Here is a 15,429-nt window from a genome sequence, read left to right as displayed (position 1 = left end):
TATACATTGTATTCTTTGAACACGATGCACAAAAACATGTTGTTAATTTCTTGTAAAGAAAAAAGTATTTGGCAGTTAAGTTCTGTCCCCTTGGTTCAGGACGAATGAACAAAATCATCACAATTGAGACAGGGCGGGTGGGCGGGCTTACATTTTGCCTTTTTGTTTTAATATGTGTAGACTTCTTTTCACAACATGAAACTTAAAATATGTTTAAAATGGAAAATTTGTGTACGAAAATATCGATTTTGCAATTAGACTCCACCCCATAGTTGCAAAATCCATTTTTCGTTGCAAAAACCATTTTAACCATGTTTTAAGTTTCTCTCAATTCTAATGATTCTTTTTTATTCGTCGTAAGCCGAGGGGCCGGCCTTAATTATAAAATTCTTATTTTTCTACGAGAAATTACCATGTGAAATATGTTCTTAAGTAAAGAAAGAAAACCAAAAGAGAAGCCCCACCCATCCATCTCTATCTTAACCGTGATGAATTTTTTATTCGTTGTCAGACCGAGGGGCGAAGCCTAATTGCAAAATCGATATTTCCCTATACAAATTTACCAATTTAAACATGTTTTAAGTTAGATGGCTACACATACTAAGAAAAAAAGGCAAAACGTAGTCCCGCCCACCCACCCTATCTTAATTGTGATGATTTTTTTTATGCCTGTGAGCTAAGGGGACGGAGCTTAACTGCAAAATCCTTATTTATCTACAAGAAATTAAAAACATGTTTTTGAATATTGTGTTGTTTAAAGAATACTACGAATATTAAGGAAAAAATAAAGCCAAAGATTAGGCCACACCAGTTCACGCCCCGATCTCAATTCTCAATTGTGATGAATTTTTCATTCGTTCTCAGATCGAGGGGTGGGGCTTAATTACAAGATCCGTATTTGTCTACAAGAATTTACCATTTTAAACATGTTTTAAGTTTTTTGTACTGAACAGACGACTACGTATATTAAGAAAAAAGACAAATTATAAGCCCCGCCCGCCCGCCCTATCCCAATTGTGATGAAAAAATTATAATCGTCGAGCGAAAGAAGCGAAATTTAAATGCAAAATTCTTATTATTTCTCTCCCTACATGAAATTACCATGTAAGACATTTTTTGAGTATCGTCTTATTTAAAGGATACTATGTATATTAAGAAAAAATTAAAGCTCCATATTTCTTACAAAAATTTGACATTTGAAACGTGTTTTAATTTTCTAAAAATAAAAAAAATCATTACACCCGTTTACATTTTGACGATGCTCAAAAACATGTTTTTAATTTATTGTAAAGAAATAATTGTTTTGCAGTCAAGCTCTATCCCTTTGGTTCACGGGGATTAAAAAAAGATCATCACAATTGAGATAGGGTGGGTGGGCGGGCTTACATTTTGCCTTTTTTTTTATAATATGTGTAGACTTCTTTTCACAACATGAAACTTACAACGTGTTTAAAATGGAAAATTTGTACAAGGAAATATCGATTTTCCAATTAGGCTCCGGCCCATAATTGCAAAATCCATATTTCCTTGCAAAAACCATTTTAACCATGTTTTAAGTTTCGTGTTATGAAAAGATGGCTATGTATATTAAGAAAAAAGGGCCAAATATAAGCCCCACCCACCCACCCTATCTCAATTCTAATAATTCTTTTTTATTCGTCGTAAGCCGAGGGGCCGGGCTTCATTGTAAAATCCTTATTTTTGTACGAGAAATTAACATGTGAAATATGTTCTTAAGTAAACAAAGAAAACCAAGTGTAATAATTAAGAAAGAAAACCAAAAGAGAAGCCCCACCCATCCGTCTCGATCTTAACCGTGATGAATTTTTCATTCCTTTTCAGACCTAGGGGCGGAGCGTAATTGCAAGATTGATATTTTCCTATAAAAATTTACTATTTTAAACATGTTTTAAGTTAGATGACTACACATACTAAGAAAAAAAGGCAAAACGTAGCCCCGCCCACCCACCCTATCTCAATTGTGATGAATTTTTTTTATGCGTCGTGAGCCAAGGGGACGGAGCTTAACTGCAAAATCCTTATTTATCTACAAGAAATTAAAAACCTGTTTTTGAATATTGTGTTGTTTAAAGAAGACTAAAAAAATTAAGAAAAAATAAAGCCAAAGATTAGGCTACACTAGTATCCGCCCCGATCTCAGTTCTCAATTGTGATGAATTTTTCATTCGTTGTCAGATCGAAGGGCGGGGCTTAATTGCAAGATCAGTATTTGTCTACAAGAATTTACCATTTTAAACATGTTTTCAAGCTTTTTGTTCTGAAAAAACGACTACGTATATTAAGAAAAAAGGCAAAATATAAGCCCCGCCCACCCGCCCTATCCCAATTGTGATGATTTTTTATAAAGGAGCGAAATTTAAATGCAAAATTCTTATTATTTCTCTCTACAAGAAATTACCATGTAAGACATTTTTTGGGTATCGTGTTAATTAAAGGATACTATGTATATTAAGAAAAAATTAAAGTTCCATATTTCTTAAAAAAATTTTACATTTGAGACGTGTTTTAACTTTCTAAAAATCAAAAAAATCATCACAAATGGGGAGGGGGTGGGTGGGCGGGGTTTACATTTTAACGATACTCAAAAACATGTTTTTAATTTGTTGTAAAGAAATAAGTGATTTGCAGTCAAGCTCTATCTTTTTGGTTCACGGCGATAAAAAAAAAGATCATCACAATTGAGATCGGGTGGGTGGACGGGCTTACATTTTGCCTTTTTTTATAATATTTGTAGACTTCTTTTCACAACATGAAACTTAAAACATGTTTAAAATATAAAATTTGTATAAGGAAATATCGATTTTCCAGTTAGGCTCCGCCCCATAATTGCAAAACCCATGTTTCCTTGTGTAAACCACTTTAAACATATTTCAAGTTTCTTGTTATGAAAAGATGGCTTTTCATAACAGGAAACTTTTTCATGACTTCTAGAGAACGAAAAAATGGATCTCCTGTTTCCGTCTGTCTGTCTGTCTGTCTGTCTGTCTGTCGCTTGAATTCCCCTAGAAAATCGAGCAATTCATGCGGGGGAGGTCCTAACGTTTAGAGCCGCGTACGGTATACCCTACGGACAAAAACACAAACTCACAAGAAGGATACAAACACCCACAGGCAAGGTGCTTTGCCCTAGCCGGAAATCGAACCATCGATCCAGGATGTAGCGGTTTGGCACTAAACCAATTATTGTAGTCGTGTTCCTGTGCATAGGGGATGCTCTATTTGTCTCGCAACAATAAAACTCGCGATGTGGCGTTTAAATGCCAAAGGGGAATTACCCACTTCTCCTGGATGAGGCTTCTCAAATATCTTCGGGTCTCACCGATATCTCTAAAGCGCAATTTTTATAAACGCGTTAGTTATGAGCGGAGCGTGTGTTTAATTAAGGTTTATTTATGAGTTGCACGATTTTGTCCGCTCCTTTAAAAATGTCCATATGCGTGGTAGTGGCACTAGTTTTTTTTCAGATACATGAGTTGATCGAACCAAGCTACGAAAACGACGAAGAAACGACGAAAGAATACGGGAAGTCTTCGTCGCCTCAGTCATCGGAAGACGAAAGTGACGTGGAGAGCCTCCATAGTTTCCATTATTCACCGAAAGCGGTGGACTTGCCTTCTGCCATACGATTGGCAAAACGTTTATACGGTTTGGACGGATTCAAAAAGTCTGACGTATCGAGACATCTTAGTAAAAAGTACGTCACCGGTACGATCGCAGAGCCAGAGGTCTGGAAACACATTAGCTCAGTTTCCGGATTTCTATCTCTACGATTAGTCTAGCGTCTAACGGTCGAATATTTCAGCAATGACTTCAGTCGTGCAGTAGCCGAAGAGTATCTAAAATATTTCGAATTCGAAAACGACACTTTAGATATAGCTTTACGAAAGTTCCTCAAGCAGTTCTCTCTCACGGGTGAAACTCAAGAGAGGGAGAGAGTCCTCGTTCATTTTTCTAAGAGATATTTAGACTGCAATCCCGGATCGTTTAATTCGCAAGGTAAGTCGAAATGTTACCGACTGCGCCATTTACATTGAACGTCTCGTTTAGATGCGGTACATACTCTGACGTGTGCCATTATGTTGCTCAACACGGACCTTCACGGTCAGAACATCAACCGGAAGATGACGTGTAACGAGTTCATCGAGAACCTTTCGGGTTTAAACGAACAGGAGAACTTCCCTCGGGAGATCCTCAAGCAGCTCTACCACGCCATTAAAAATTACCCTCTAGAATGGGCACTGTAAGTTTCAGGACAGCCTGATGCGGTCGTGTTTTATTAAAACGGTCAAATTTAGGGACGAAGAGGTAGAAGATGGCGGTACACAAATGCAAATAAAAAGCAACGACCAGCTCGGTCTTGGGGGAAATCCGTTCCTTGATGTTCCCGTGTCCTCGAATGCCGTGGAATACAAAAAGGGATACGTCATGAGGAAGTGCTGCTACGAGGCCAACGCCAAGAGAAGTGAGTTTTTAGTATACTTTAGTGCGGTTGTTGGAAGTGGGGATTTCCCCCAACCGAACTAACAGCCTTACATTGATTCGATGGATTTCGTCTTCACTTATCGAAAACTTGTAGAGTTTTCGTTAAGTGACTAAAACCAAAGTTGCAATATTGTGGCAGAACAGTGATTTTTGTTTCCTTTTTTTTTTCTTTGACCATTAGTTAGATTAGCTAGTCAATTACGTCTGCACAGCATGTTGCAATACAATATAGCTGTTTCGAAGGCCTTTGCTGCATTTTTCTAGCACCGTTTCACAAGCGTAGTTGGAAGATGTTTTATTGTACATTGCGGGATTTGGTCTTGTATCTCCACAAGGACGAGAACGGCTTCAAAAAGAACCAAATGGGTGATAATTTGCACAACGCGATACGGATACACCACGCATTGGCGACCAAAGCGACGGACTACACGAAGAAGATGTTTGTTTTTAGGCTGCAGACGGCGGATCAAGCGGAATATCTCTTCCAAACCGGGTAAGATACGTCAGACCGACAAAACTAATGTTGCGAAAGTTCGTTATGGGTCGCAAAGGGAGCTTTTCAACTTTAATATCCCAGATTGTAGCAAGTTGGCGAGTATTTCGCGCCTCGAGAACGGCGACGGCGTGCGTCGAATATTAAACGCTTCCGGTATAAATCGCTGTTTTGAGGTATTTTCCCTACGCTCGAATTCCACAATGGGTGTTTTTCGATTCCGAAGCAAACAATCCGCGATCCTACCGACTGCGCCTTTTGTTATTCGCAGAACTGCATTCAAAACAATTGCACGTCACGTAAAGGCGGAAAGGTCAAAGTTCTGACCGATTGCGTGCGTACGCCGTCGTAATTACAATATTATTCGCATTAAATTCTACATAAATAACACAGCAATGATAATTTTGCGTGGTAAGATATATGGGTAATTTTTCACTAACGATCAAACGCCATTCTAATTGGTGGTTTTGATTTAGCGATTCCAAGGAGCTGCAGTCGTGGATAGATACCATCAACTTCGTGTGCGCGAGTTTCTCGGCGGCTCCCCTGGAAGCAGCTGTCGGCTCTCAGAAGAAATTCCAAAGGCCACTCTTGCCATGTAGTCATACGAAATTAAATATGGTAGGCTGGTAGAACTGACGAAGTGATGGATTTAATCGAGATTGTTGCAGAGAGAACAGCTCAGAGATCACGAGGAGAGAGTACTTAGACTGGAAGCTGAACTAGAGGAACATCGAAAATCACCCCCAGACAAAGGTTCTAAGTCTTTAGTTGTACAGAATTATAAGGAGAAGGAGGCTTACTTGACCTTCGAGGTAAGATAAAGCAGTTTAAGAGAAGAGGCAACGTGTGGTTTTTGAATCCGTGTTGAGTTTTTACCATGGCATCCAGATTTTTTTTGAACCAGTTGGTGTGTGAAACTTGCAAATATTTTAAGATTATTGAAAGCATGGTAAATCGCTGATCAAAATTTATTCGTCACCGTACAATTTTTCCGAAGTGTTTTTCAAATTTACGAGTGTTTTTGGGAAAAGAACTGAGTGTGGATAATTAATTAACCTCTCCCCTGAGTTGAGGAGACAAAATCAATCAAATTTATTTTTCTTTTAAGCGCTACGTGCTAACAGTCGAATTATAAAGTATAAACATAAACAGTCGAAGTTAAACTTGTACTAAGAAATTCTTGCCCGTTGGTTATATGCTTTAAATATATTTCGTATTATCCACACGAGTTTTGTCATTATAGGGGCTATCTATCACAAAACGAAAATCACAAAATCAAATTTTATGTTTTTTTTAAAGAAGCGCGATTTCTCTATACACGACACTGAAATTGAATAATTGAATTTTCAATTTTTTGAGTTTTTGTTTTTTGATTTTCGATTTTTCAATTTTTCCATTTTTCTATATTTCGATTCTTGGATTTTCCGGTTTTTCGAATTTTGATTTTTTCTTGAGCGTAAGCAAAGGGAGTATTGTAATCGAGTCCGTCGGCCGACTCTTTACTTTTACGTTTTCTGGACCTTTCATGACCCCTAGAGTACGAAGAAATAGGTCTCCCGTTTCCGTTTGTCGGCCCGTTTGTTTACCGTTCCAGATTTTTATTAGACAGATAATCTCGGAAAGTACTGGCCCGATTGTTGTCAAATTTTGTATTTGTATTAGTACTTGCTATGTCAAGACTGATTTTGGCAAATAACATACCCTGTAAGAAAAGAGAGGGTGGGTGGGCGGGGCTAGTATTTTATAATGTAAGACTGATTTTGACATTTTCGACCATTTTTCCACTTTTTTCGAAAATTATAGCAACGATTAGCGCTTTTTTTATTTTTTTCACATCCTAGATTCTATTATTAGTGGTCGACATAGGAACATAATTAGCCCCGCCCCTTTTCCATGTTTGACATTACCCGATCTGAATGAAATAAATGATCTTATACGGAACAGAAATATAATTTGTCCTTAGAATGAGAGGAGGGCAGGTGGGCGGGGCTAGTACTTGCTACCGTAAGACTGATTTTGGCAAATGACGTACTCTCCAAGAAAATAGAGGGCGGGTGGGCGGGGCAAGTACTTGCTAAGATAAGACTGATTTTGGCATTTTCGACCATTTTCGAAAATTATCCAGAGTCTTTTCAGGTGCATGAAATAAGAAACAAATTTTATAGCAAATAGTATAATGAAAAAAATTACGATTAGCGCTTTTTTTACTTTTTTTTTTCACATTCTAGGTTCTATTATTAGTGTCCACCCCCAATCGACATAAGAACATAATTAACCGCGCCCACCCACCCTGCCCCCTTTTCAATGATTGATTTTATCCTATTTGAATGAAATAAATGATCTTATACTGAACAGAAATAAAATTTGTCCTTAGAATGAGAGGAGGGCGGGTGGGCGGGGCTAGTACCTTCTACGATAAGACTGATTTTGGCAAATACCATATCCTCTGAGAAAATAGAGGGTGGGTGGGCGGGGCAAGTATTTACTAAGATAAGACTGATTTTGGGAAATTACATGCTCTCTAAGAAAATAGAGGGTGGGTGAACGGGGTTAGTATTTGATAAGATCAGACTGATTTTAGGATTTTCGACAATTTTCGAAAATTATCCAGGGTCTTGTCAGGTGCATGAAATAAGAAATAAATTTTATAGCAAATAGTATGTATAATAAAAAAAAAATACGATTAATGCTTTTTTTTACTTTTTTTTTTTCACATTCTAGGTTCTATTATTAGTGTCCACTCCCACTCGACATAAGAACATAATTAGTAAACCCCCCCACCCACCCTGCCCCCTTTTCAATGTTTGATTTTGTCCGATTTGAATGAAATAAATGATCTTATACTGAACAGAAATAAAATTTGTCCTTAGAATGAGAGGAGGGCGGGTGGGCGGGGCTAGTACTTTCTACGATAAGACTGATTTTGGCAAATACCATATCCTCTAAGAAAATAGAGGGTGGGTGGGCGGGGCTAGTATTTGATAAGATCAGACTAATTTTGGCATTTTCTACCATTTTTCAACCATTTTCGAAAATTATCCAGTCTTGTCAGGTGCATGAAATAAGAAGTTAATTTTATAACAAATAGTATAATTAAAAAAATACGATTAGCGCTTTTTTTTCTTTTTCACATCCTAAATTCTTTTATTAGTGTCCCCTCCCACTCGACATAAGAACATAATAATTAGCCCGACCCGCCCACCCACCCTATCCCGTTTTCAATGAGTGATTTTATCCGATCTGAATGAAATAAATGATCTTATATTGAACAGTAAGTAAATTAGTCCTTAGAATGAGAAGAGGGCGGGTGGGCGGGGCTAGTCCTTGCTACGATAAGACTGATTTTGGCAAATGACACTTTCCAAGAAAAAAGAGGGCGGGTGGGCGGGGCAAGTACTTGCTAAGATGATACTGATTTTGGCAAATGACATGATCTCTAAGAAAATAGAGGGCGGGTGGGTGGGGTTAGTATGTGAATAGATCAGTCTGATTTTGACATTTTCTTGTAGATTTCGATATCCAGAAATTAATTGTAGGCTTCGTTTCTTCGGAAATTTCTATATATTTCCAAAATCGTTAACTGAAATATAGCAATTTTAATAAATTCGTCAAAATAGCTCGGTATAAAAATTTTATAGATAAAAAGGGAAATTATTATCAATTTTTGTTTCACAATATACAATAAGAATATACTTTGTAAATAAATTTTATAGCATGTAGATGGTAAAACGCGAACCAAAATTTGTCTAATCATCCCCACCAATAATGTGATGACGTCACTTCAAAATTGCACATAGTAAACGGGTACACATGTAGTTTATGACGCCGTGTTGAGTTTTTACCCGAAACGTCAAGATTTTGCAATTTAATTTTGATTCCGCCAAACTGAATGATTTGAAATCTTGTAGATGTTTTAAAATTCATGGTAAACATAATAATTTTTAAGCAAAATATATTCGCTATTCTCTCCAAAAAATTGATGACGTCATCTTAAAATTTTGTGGGATAAATACTATCTAATTTATGCAAAATATGATCAGTTTGTGATTCATCACTACATTCACATTTTTTAGATTTGCTTAAACAGGGTTACTCAAAAAAATTAATAACTGTGTTGTTAAAAAATAAACATCCAATCAGATTTAGGAATTTAAGGATGGATGCAAATTTAATGGAAATTTGTAGAGATGTACCGACTGTAGGTCTGGCCGACTAACCGACTAGCCGATTGTTCGGCCAGTAAAAACCGACTAGTCGGCCGACTGTTCGGCTTTGCTAAAACCGGTTTATAAATGCGACAGACAGTCTGTTTTTTTTTCTATTTCTCTGACTACTTTAAAAATTTGTTTTATTTTAATAAAAGGAATAACTAAAGTTCCTTTGTTTTCCAAAAAATGTGTTAAATTTTTTTGGATAATTTTAATATTTAATTTTTTTAGTAACTCAGTACAAAAATAAAGAATAACACAATTTGGGGCCAGTTTATACAATATTTTAATTAAGATTAAGTTGATCGCGCATTTAACAAGGCCATTAGCGACGTCTGATTGGCGTAGAGTCGGTCACATGGTACTTTAACGCGGGGTTAAAAATTAAATCACAATTAAATATTTAATTGAGGGTCTGTAAACTGGGTTTAATTATTTTATATACTATTTTAATTTTATTAAAAAAAGCCGACCGATCGGCTGTTTAGCCGAACAGTCGCCGACTGTCAGCCGACGATGAAAAACGGCCGAATAGTCGGCTTATCCGACCGGTCGGCCACTAGTCTTTACATCCCTAGAAATTTGCAATTTAACACTTTTTAAATTTAACAAATTTTTACAAGTTTAATAGGGGCAAAATCAGTCTTATCCTAGCATGTGTTAGCCCCGCCCACCCGCCCCTATTTTCTCAGAGGATATGTCATTTGCCAAAATAAGACGTATGTTAGCAAGGATTAACAAGTTCTACCCTCTGAAAAAATAAAGGGCGGGTGGGAGGGGCTAGTACTTGCTAGCATAAGTCTAGTAGTTTATGACTCCGAATTGAACTTTTGACAAGCTGTACTTTTTAGGCGAAGTTCTGTCGAAGTAATCTTCGAGGTTTGGATTTTTCGAATTTTCGTTTTATTTAACATACGGCGTTCACCTAGATTTTACTTTTTAAACCAAAATATTTTTGGAATTTCTTTTGTTAATTCAGCCCGTATAACTACTATTTCATTTATAACCAAATTAAGTACCTTCCAAACTTTATCAAATATCTCTAGGTTTAGGCCAAATTTTGTTTGTAATTTTTTTTTTGTGATTGTTTTTTGTGGCTCTTTCGCTCACTTACGCACTTGCTTTCAGGTGAAACGCTACAGGACATACTCGTATATTTTACGTTCGCGCATGTCCCAGTACACCGAGCAGCACACCGTAAGCCTCGTGGAGAACAGCATAGGCGAAGTTGACGAAGCGACCGGTGTGACCTTGATGGACGGACCATCGGGTGGGATCGTCCCGCCGCCGATCCCCGACCGACCATCGCCGCCTACGAATAGGTATAGTTACAGACAGGCTATTTACAATCGAAACATGCTCAACGGTGATGCTGATATAGGCTGACGGGTGATGGGGGTGTTCTCGGCATGTGTGCTTTGACAGCCTGTCAGTAAATTTCATCATTTCGAAAAGGATTTTGTTGTTTACAACATGATTTTATTTGTTTGTTTCGTTGAAATGTTGTATGCAGCAAATCGTGTGCTTCTTTTCTTTTATTCCATGTGGTATATGGCAACTAACAGTGAGGCTTATTTTGAAATGTGGCTAAACTGTGGAATATGGCGGCTTTAGTTTCTTTTTTGTTTTCCTGAGAGATGTATCTTGTGGTTATTGTTAGTAAAATATCATTCATTGAAGGAAGCGGTTCAATGAATCATATTGACAATAAGTTGTGTATTGTTGTTTTGCGTTGTATCAAGGTTATGTTGTGGTGGTGGTGGAATACAGGAATGGCTTGTTTGAGAGCACCTCTGGATTTTCAAATTTGTAATTAGTTCGATACTCTTTACAAATATTACAAACGTTTAGAAATCAAAACATTTTTAAGAAGTATTACGTATTGTCGAGTGCACCTGACTCTACTAGATTCTCTTTAGAAAGAGACTAAATCATTCCAATACATCTTCCAACGAGTATTCCAAAAGTATTATTTTTCAAAGTTGTATGTGTCAACTATCGATGTAGAAGTAGTGTAGGCACAGGACGCTCGTTCGACTAGCATTTTTATTTATTCGCGTCGATTCCCCTCTTCTTCATCAACGTGGACATCCACTTTTTTCATTTTTACATGTATACGTTTTTTCTCTATATGTGAGTGCCCGGTTTTTACTTTATTTATGTTTTGGTGTTTTTTGTTTTATTTATTTATTTATTTTTGGAGCGTGTTGTGCCGTCAGGATCGGTTAGTGTTACCAACTGGGTTAAAAAAAAATCCCCAAGTGCAATTTTGTTGGGTCAGTGTTGAGGACAACGTTGACCTAACATGCCTATTTTATTATGAAAATTTACAATAACGATTTGCTTTACTAGAGTGGTTGTAAAATAGCGATATAAGGGTACAGTGCACTCAAACAAAGAAAGTATGGAATAATATAACAAATACCATAGTGTTAGGGGCTGTGAAAATAAAAATAATGAGTATGATTTATATAGGGATGTCACATTAGAGAAAAAAAAAAAATAGGATAAGATGTATAGGTAATTATGATTGTATAAGTATTTATGTTGTTACATGAACATGTTAAAACGTTTTCAATCGGAATATAGCTAATTGAAGTCTATAATAAACAATTATTTAAATTAATTCGTTTTTTTAGGTGTAGTTTTTCTGTGCACATTACTTACTTCCCCAAACGTGAATTAGCTACTTAAGGTTGGTTTTCACTGATTTACCTTGCCTTAACTAACATTCTGTACATACTTACACGTTTTTGACTTTAACAAGCAAAGTGAGCAACTTTTTCTTATATTCGCTTGGTATTTAAGCAACGTTCGAATGGCTTGGCTTTTATTTATATACATAGTGCATGCGTAGAGCTTGAATTTATATAATAAATCCAGTGTTACTAATTTTCATTTAATTGCATGTTGTGTAGGAGAGGGCCGGAATGAGTTGAAAGCGTGCAATAGAAGATATTGGAATTTCAAAATTTGTTTTAATTTTAAAACGAAGATCACGAGGTGAGGTAAAGCAACTTTTATTTATTATTTTACCAAAGAAATTCGAGAGGAAATCACTGGCTTTTGCAACTTTATGTATAAAGTGTAGCTTTTATGTAAATTTTTATTTTAAATACACTATTCTTATTTATGTATATTATTGATTCAATAAAAGACCAAACAGGATACCCGAACGCACCGTGTAGAAGTTTATTCCTCTCCCGTCCAGGTTAACATGTACATAATGAATGGTTTTGTACAGCATGTCCCCAAGGGATTGAATTTGTTGGTTTTCGTTGGATGTAGATGTAATCTGCAACTTGCAGTGCATGGTAAAAAGAAATCTCAACCAGAAAGAGGGTTCCTTTATGCTCTATTTTCAATAAAGATTGTTTGCATATGTTGTTTTAATGTTATTTGTTTGAAATTAAAAGAACAATCGTAGGGTAGTGTTTGTCAAGGTAAGTAACAGAACTACAGGAGGTCTGTTTGGAGAGAACGTTATTGTTCATTCTCACTCTTTCAACGTGACCGCTGGCAGAACAAAAAATTTACCTGATGTTAAATTATGCCACAGTTTATCAACGATTCAAACAAAGTGTTTACATTATGTTGAATGATGCCTGGATCCAAGTGACTGGTCACTTAAAACCATTAACTGCCTAAGAGGAGACATTTTGAATCCCCCCGTACCTCAGTCCATGTTATTATGAATTCTACCGTACTTTCACGTTCCCAGAGTGGGACAACGTTAGATTGATTTAAGTGCCGTAAATGTAGCAATCTTGTGTGAGGAATTAAGAAGTGATAAACAAAGGATGAGTCCTGACTGTTAAATTGTGCTAGAACCAGTTAACGATTAAAATCCTGACATGAACTGTGAATTTACAAACGATAAGACAAATTTACGCCGCAAGAATTAGCTACGCGTGTTGGAGAAAATTGGCTTCGCAGTCATTATTGTCGTTAAAAAACACTTTATTTACTACCAAACCAACTAAACTTAACCTACCTAACTCACCACGTGGTTTTACTAACATCATCAACTTCTACCGACCCTCTTAACAGAATATTCCCTAGGAGAGCTACCAACTACCAGAACTAAACGTTAAAATATTCAAATGCGATTTCGCGCCGCTGTTTTTTTTTTCAGCGCGAAATTTTAATTCAAATCTGGTCACCACAATAGTATAACTTATTTTCACAACATAGAAAATAACTTGGTACAATCATTAATACAATTTTTGAGCGGTTTTATGTCGGTTTTGAAATCAAGTGACTTGTTTAAAGAAATCAGGCCATTGCTTAGGTATTATCGGCTGCGGTCTGAGATAGATTTATTAGAGGTCGTCCGTTATGAAAAGCTGGTAAAGTTGGAGGTAAGTATCTCATTACCTATAATACTGGTCAACAAAATTTCATTTTTTCTCTCTAACTTTGACATAATTGTACTGTTTTCGTTTAATTTGTTTCTGTGTTTGTAAGAATGATCATAAATCTTATAACTTAGCTCAATTAAAAAAAATTTGCATATGTGATGTTAGAAACACAAAATCAGGTAAAACAATTTAATTTTTGCATCTTTAACGGCAAAAAGTGTAGTATTAACAAAAGAACAACCATAATTAAGAAAAAAACAGCGAATGTAGTTTAAAAACGAAAAAAACAAAAGAAACAGCAAAGACCGACGTTTTTTCGGTTGCCTCCGATAAATTTCATTGGAGATTTCTCGCTTGATGGTCCCGCAGTATTCTGCGAGCATTTAGGTGTTCCATCGATCTTGGTAACGTTTTTCTATCGACAAAATGCCCAGATGGAAGCGTTCTCCATGTTGGTCACTCACGTTGTCACAATTTTTGGGACAAAAATCAAGGTGCGAATTATTTATAACTTGTTAAACAAAGGATCCTGACTAAATGAATTTCATGAAATCTCCTAGCAAGTGCCTTGTCTGAACAATCTTATGATTGTTAAATTGTGTTAGAACCAGTTAACGATTAAAATCCTAACAATAAAACAAATTTTAAGAAGAATTAGCTACCCGTTTTGGGAAAACAGTGGCATCGCAATCGTTACGATTAACTGTCGTTAAGGGGACTCGCTAGACGAGGTATAACATTTTATTGGTTTTTTGTATGCAAAAATGATATTAATCTAGATGTATCATACATCAAACTGCAGCTTTTTTCATATTCTAGAGCGCAGAGAATTAAAAAAATATGGCTGAGAAATATCGTAAAAAAAGCACCATTGTATGTTTTCTTTTCAAGTTTTTTGAGTCATAACCATCATAGAATCGCTTGAAAATTCGCACATGGATAAGACGTAACTTTTTACAGACCGCAGAGTCATTAAGTGTTTGTTAGTGGTCCAATTTGTTTAAATAATAATGTGTTTATTAAAATCAAAATATACTTACCACAAATTAATGCAAAATACGTAGAATAATTTTAGCAGGAATATCAGAGGAAAATTAATGATCTATTGGTTAGCAGAGTTTTTAACAAAAACTAACAATTATTGAAAAAAGTGGGTATCAATTCGATAAATTTTGAGCCGTTAGTTCAGTACTTTGCCGATAGGAGCGCCACTAAAATTTACGGAAGCGACTTTCCAGGTAAAACCCTTATCGCCTGCTCTACCAAAAGCTGATTGTTAGCGTTCTCGGCTGATTTTTCTAATTTATGGCAAGGAACTCAGTTTTATAACAAGCCGCCAGGACCGGCCGTAGAGCTTATTTGAAACCAGAAGTACATCGAGCGAGAGGGATGAATGCGCGAAGCGCGAAAATGGGCGAAGAGTATGGACGACTCAGTGGCGGACCATTAGTGTTGTTATTGGGGTTTACACGTTGCACGCGTTAGTATAAGAACGTACAAAACAGGTCCAAAGAGTAAAGGAAGTTCGTTCTCGACGCCGCTGATTCTGTGAAAGTAGTGCTCATGCGCACTAAATGGTGTTTCAAATACTGGTATCTGCGCTCTTTTATTGCTGTGTACTTCTGCTTTCAAATAAGCTCTAGTAATCTATTGTTAGGGAAATTAACTTTTACGCAATGAGGTACTATCATAAAACCGAATTAAAACTGGAGAACTATAATATTTTTACTCCACTTACGATCCTGAATTCAATACACATGATTATTAAAAATTCATTGTAATATTATTGTTAATATATATTTTGCTTTGTTAATTAATAAAACTAATAAACATATTTATAATAATAATAAAAAATATATAA

The 15,429-nt window shown here is 36.3% G+C and overlaps 1 protein-coding gene across 6 annotated transcripts in view; it reads left to right on the top strand.

The window, feature by feature from the left end:
* The window catches only part of LOC135125476 (PH and SEC7 domain-containing protein-like), a 75,540-nt gene extending 63,196 nt beyond the window's left edge, over positions 1-12,344 (top strand). For 3 of the 6 annotated variants that reach the window (XM_064051135.1, XM_064051131.1, XM_064051136.1), the window contains 8 exons: positions 3,486-3,715; positions 3,824-4,017; positions 4,069-4,261; positions 4,317-4,483; positions 4,747-4,996; positions 5,473-5,617; positions 5,668-5,811; positions 10,336-11,640. In XM_064051135.1, coding sequence (XP_063907205.1) covers positions 3,486-3,715; positions 3,824-4,017; positions 4,069-4,261; positions 4,317-4,483; positions 4,747-4,996; positions 5,473-5,617; positions 5,668-5,811; positions 10,336-10,593 — 1,581 coding nt within the window. In that variant the 3' untranslated portion in view covers positions 10,594-11,640. Of the gene's footprint in view, positions 1-3,485; positions 3,716-3,823; positions 4,018-4,068; positions 4,262-4,316; positions 4,484-4,746; positions 4,997-5,472; positions 5,618-5,667; positions 5,812-10,335; positions 11,641-11,846; positions 11,903-12,125 lie in introns of those variants that run through there. The other 3 variants (XM_064051132.1, XM_064051134.1, XM_064051133.1) reach the window with 3 other exon arrangements.
* The last annotated feature ends 3,085 nt before the right edge of the window (positions 12,345-15,429 follow it).

This window comes from Zophobas morio, unplaced genomic scaffold (genome assembly GCF_036711695.1).
Source record: "Zophobas morio isolate AGI-343-1 ecotype UQ-CSIRO unplaced genomic scaffold, CSIRO_AGI_Zmor_V1 ptg000008l, whole genome shotgun sequence".
Lineage (NCBI taxonomy): Eukaryota > Metazoa > Arthropoda > Insecta > Coleoptera > Tenebrionidae > Zophobas > Zophobas morio.
This window is presented reverse-complemented; position numbering and strand designations above follow the sequence as displayed.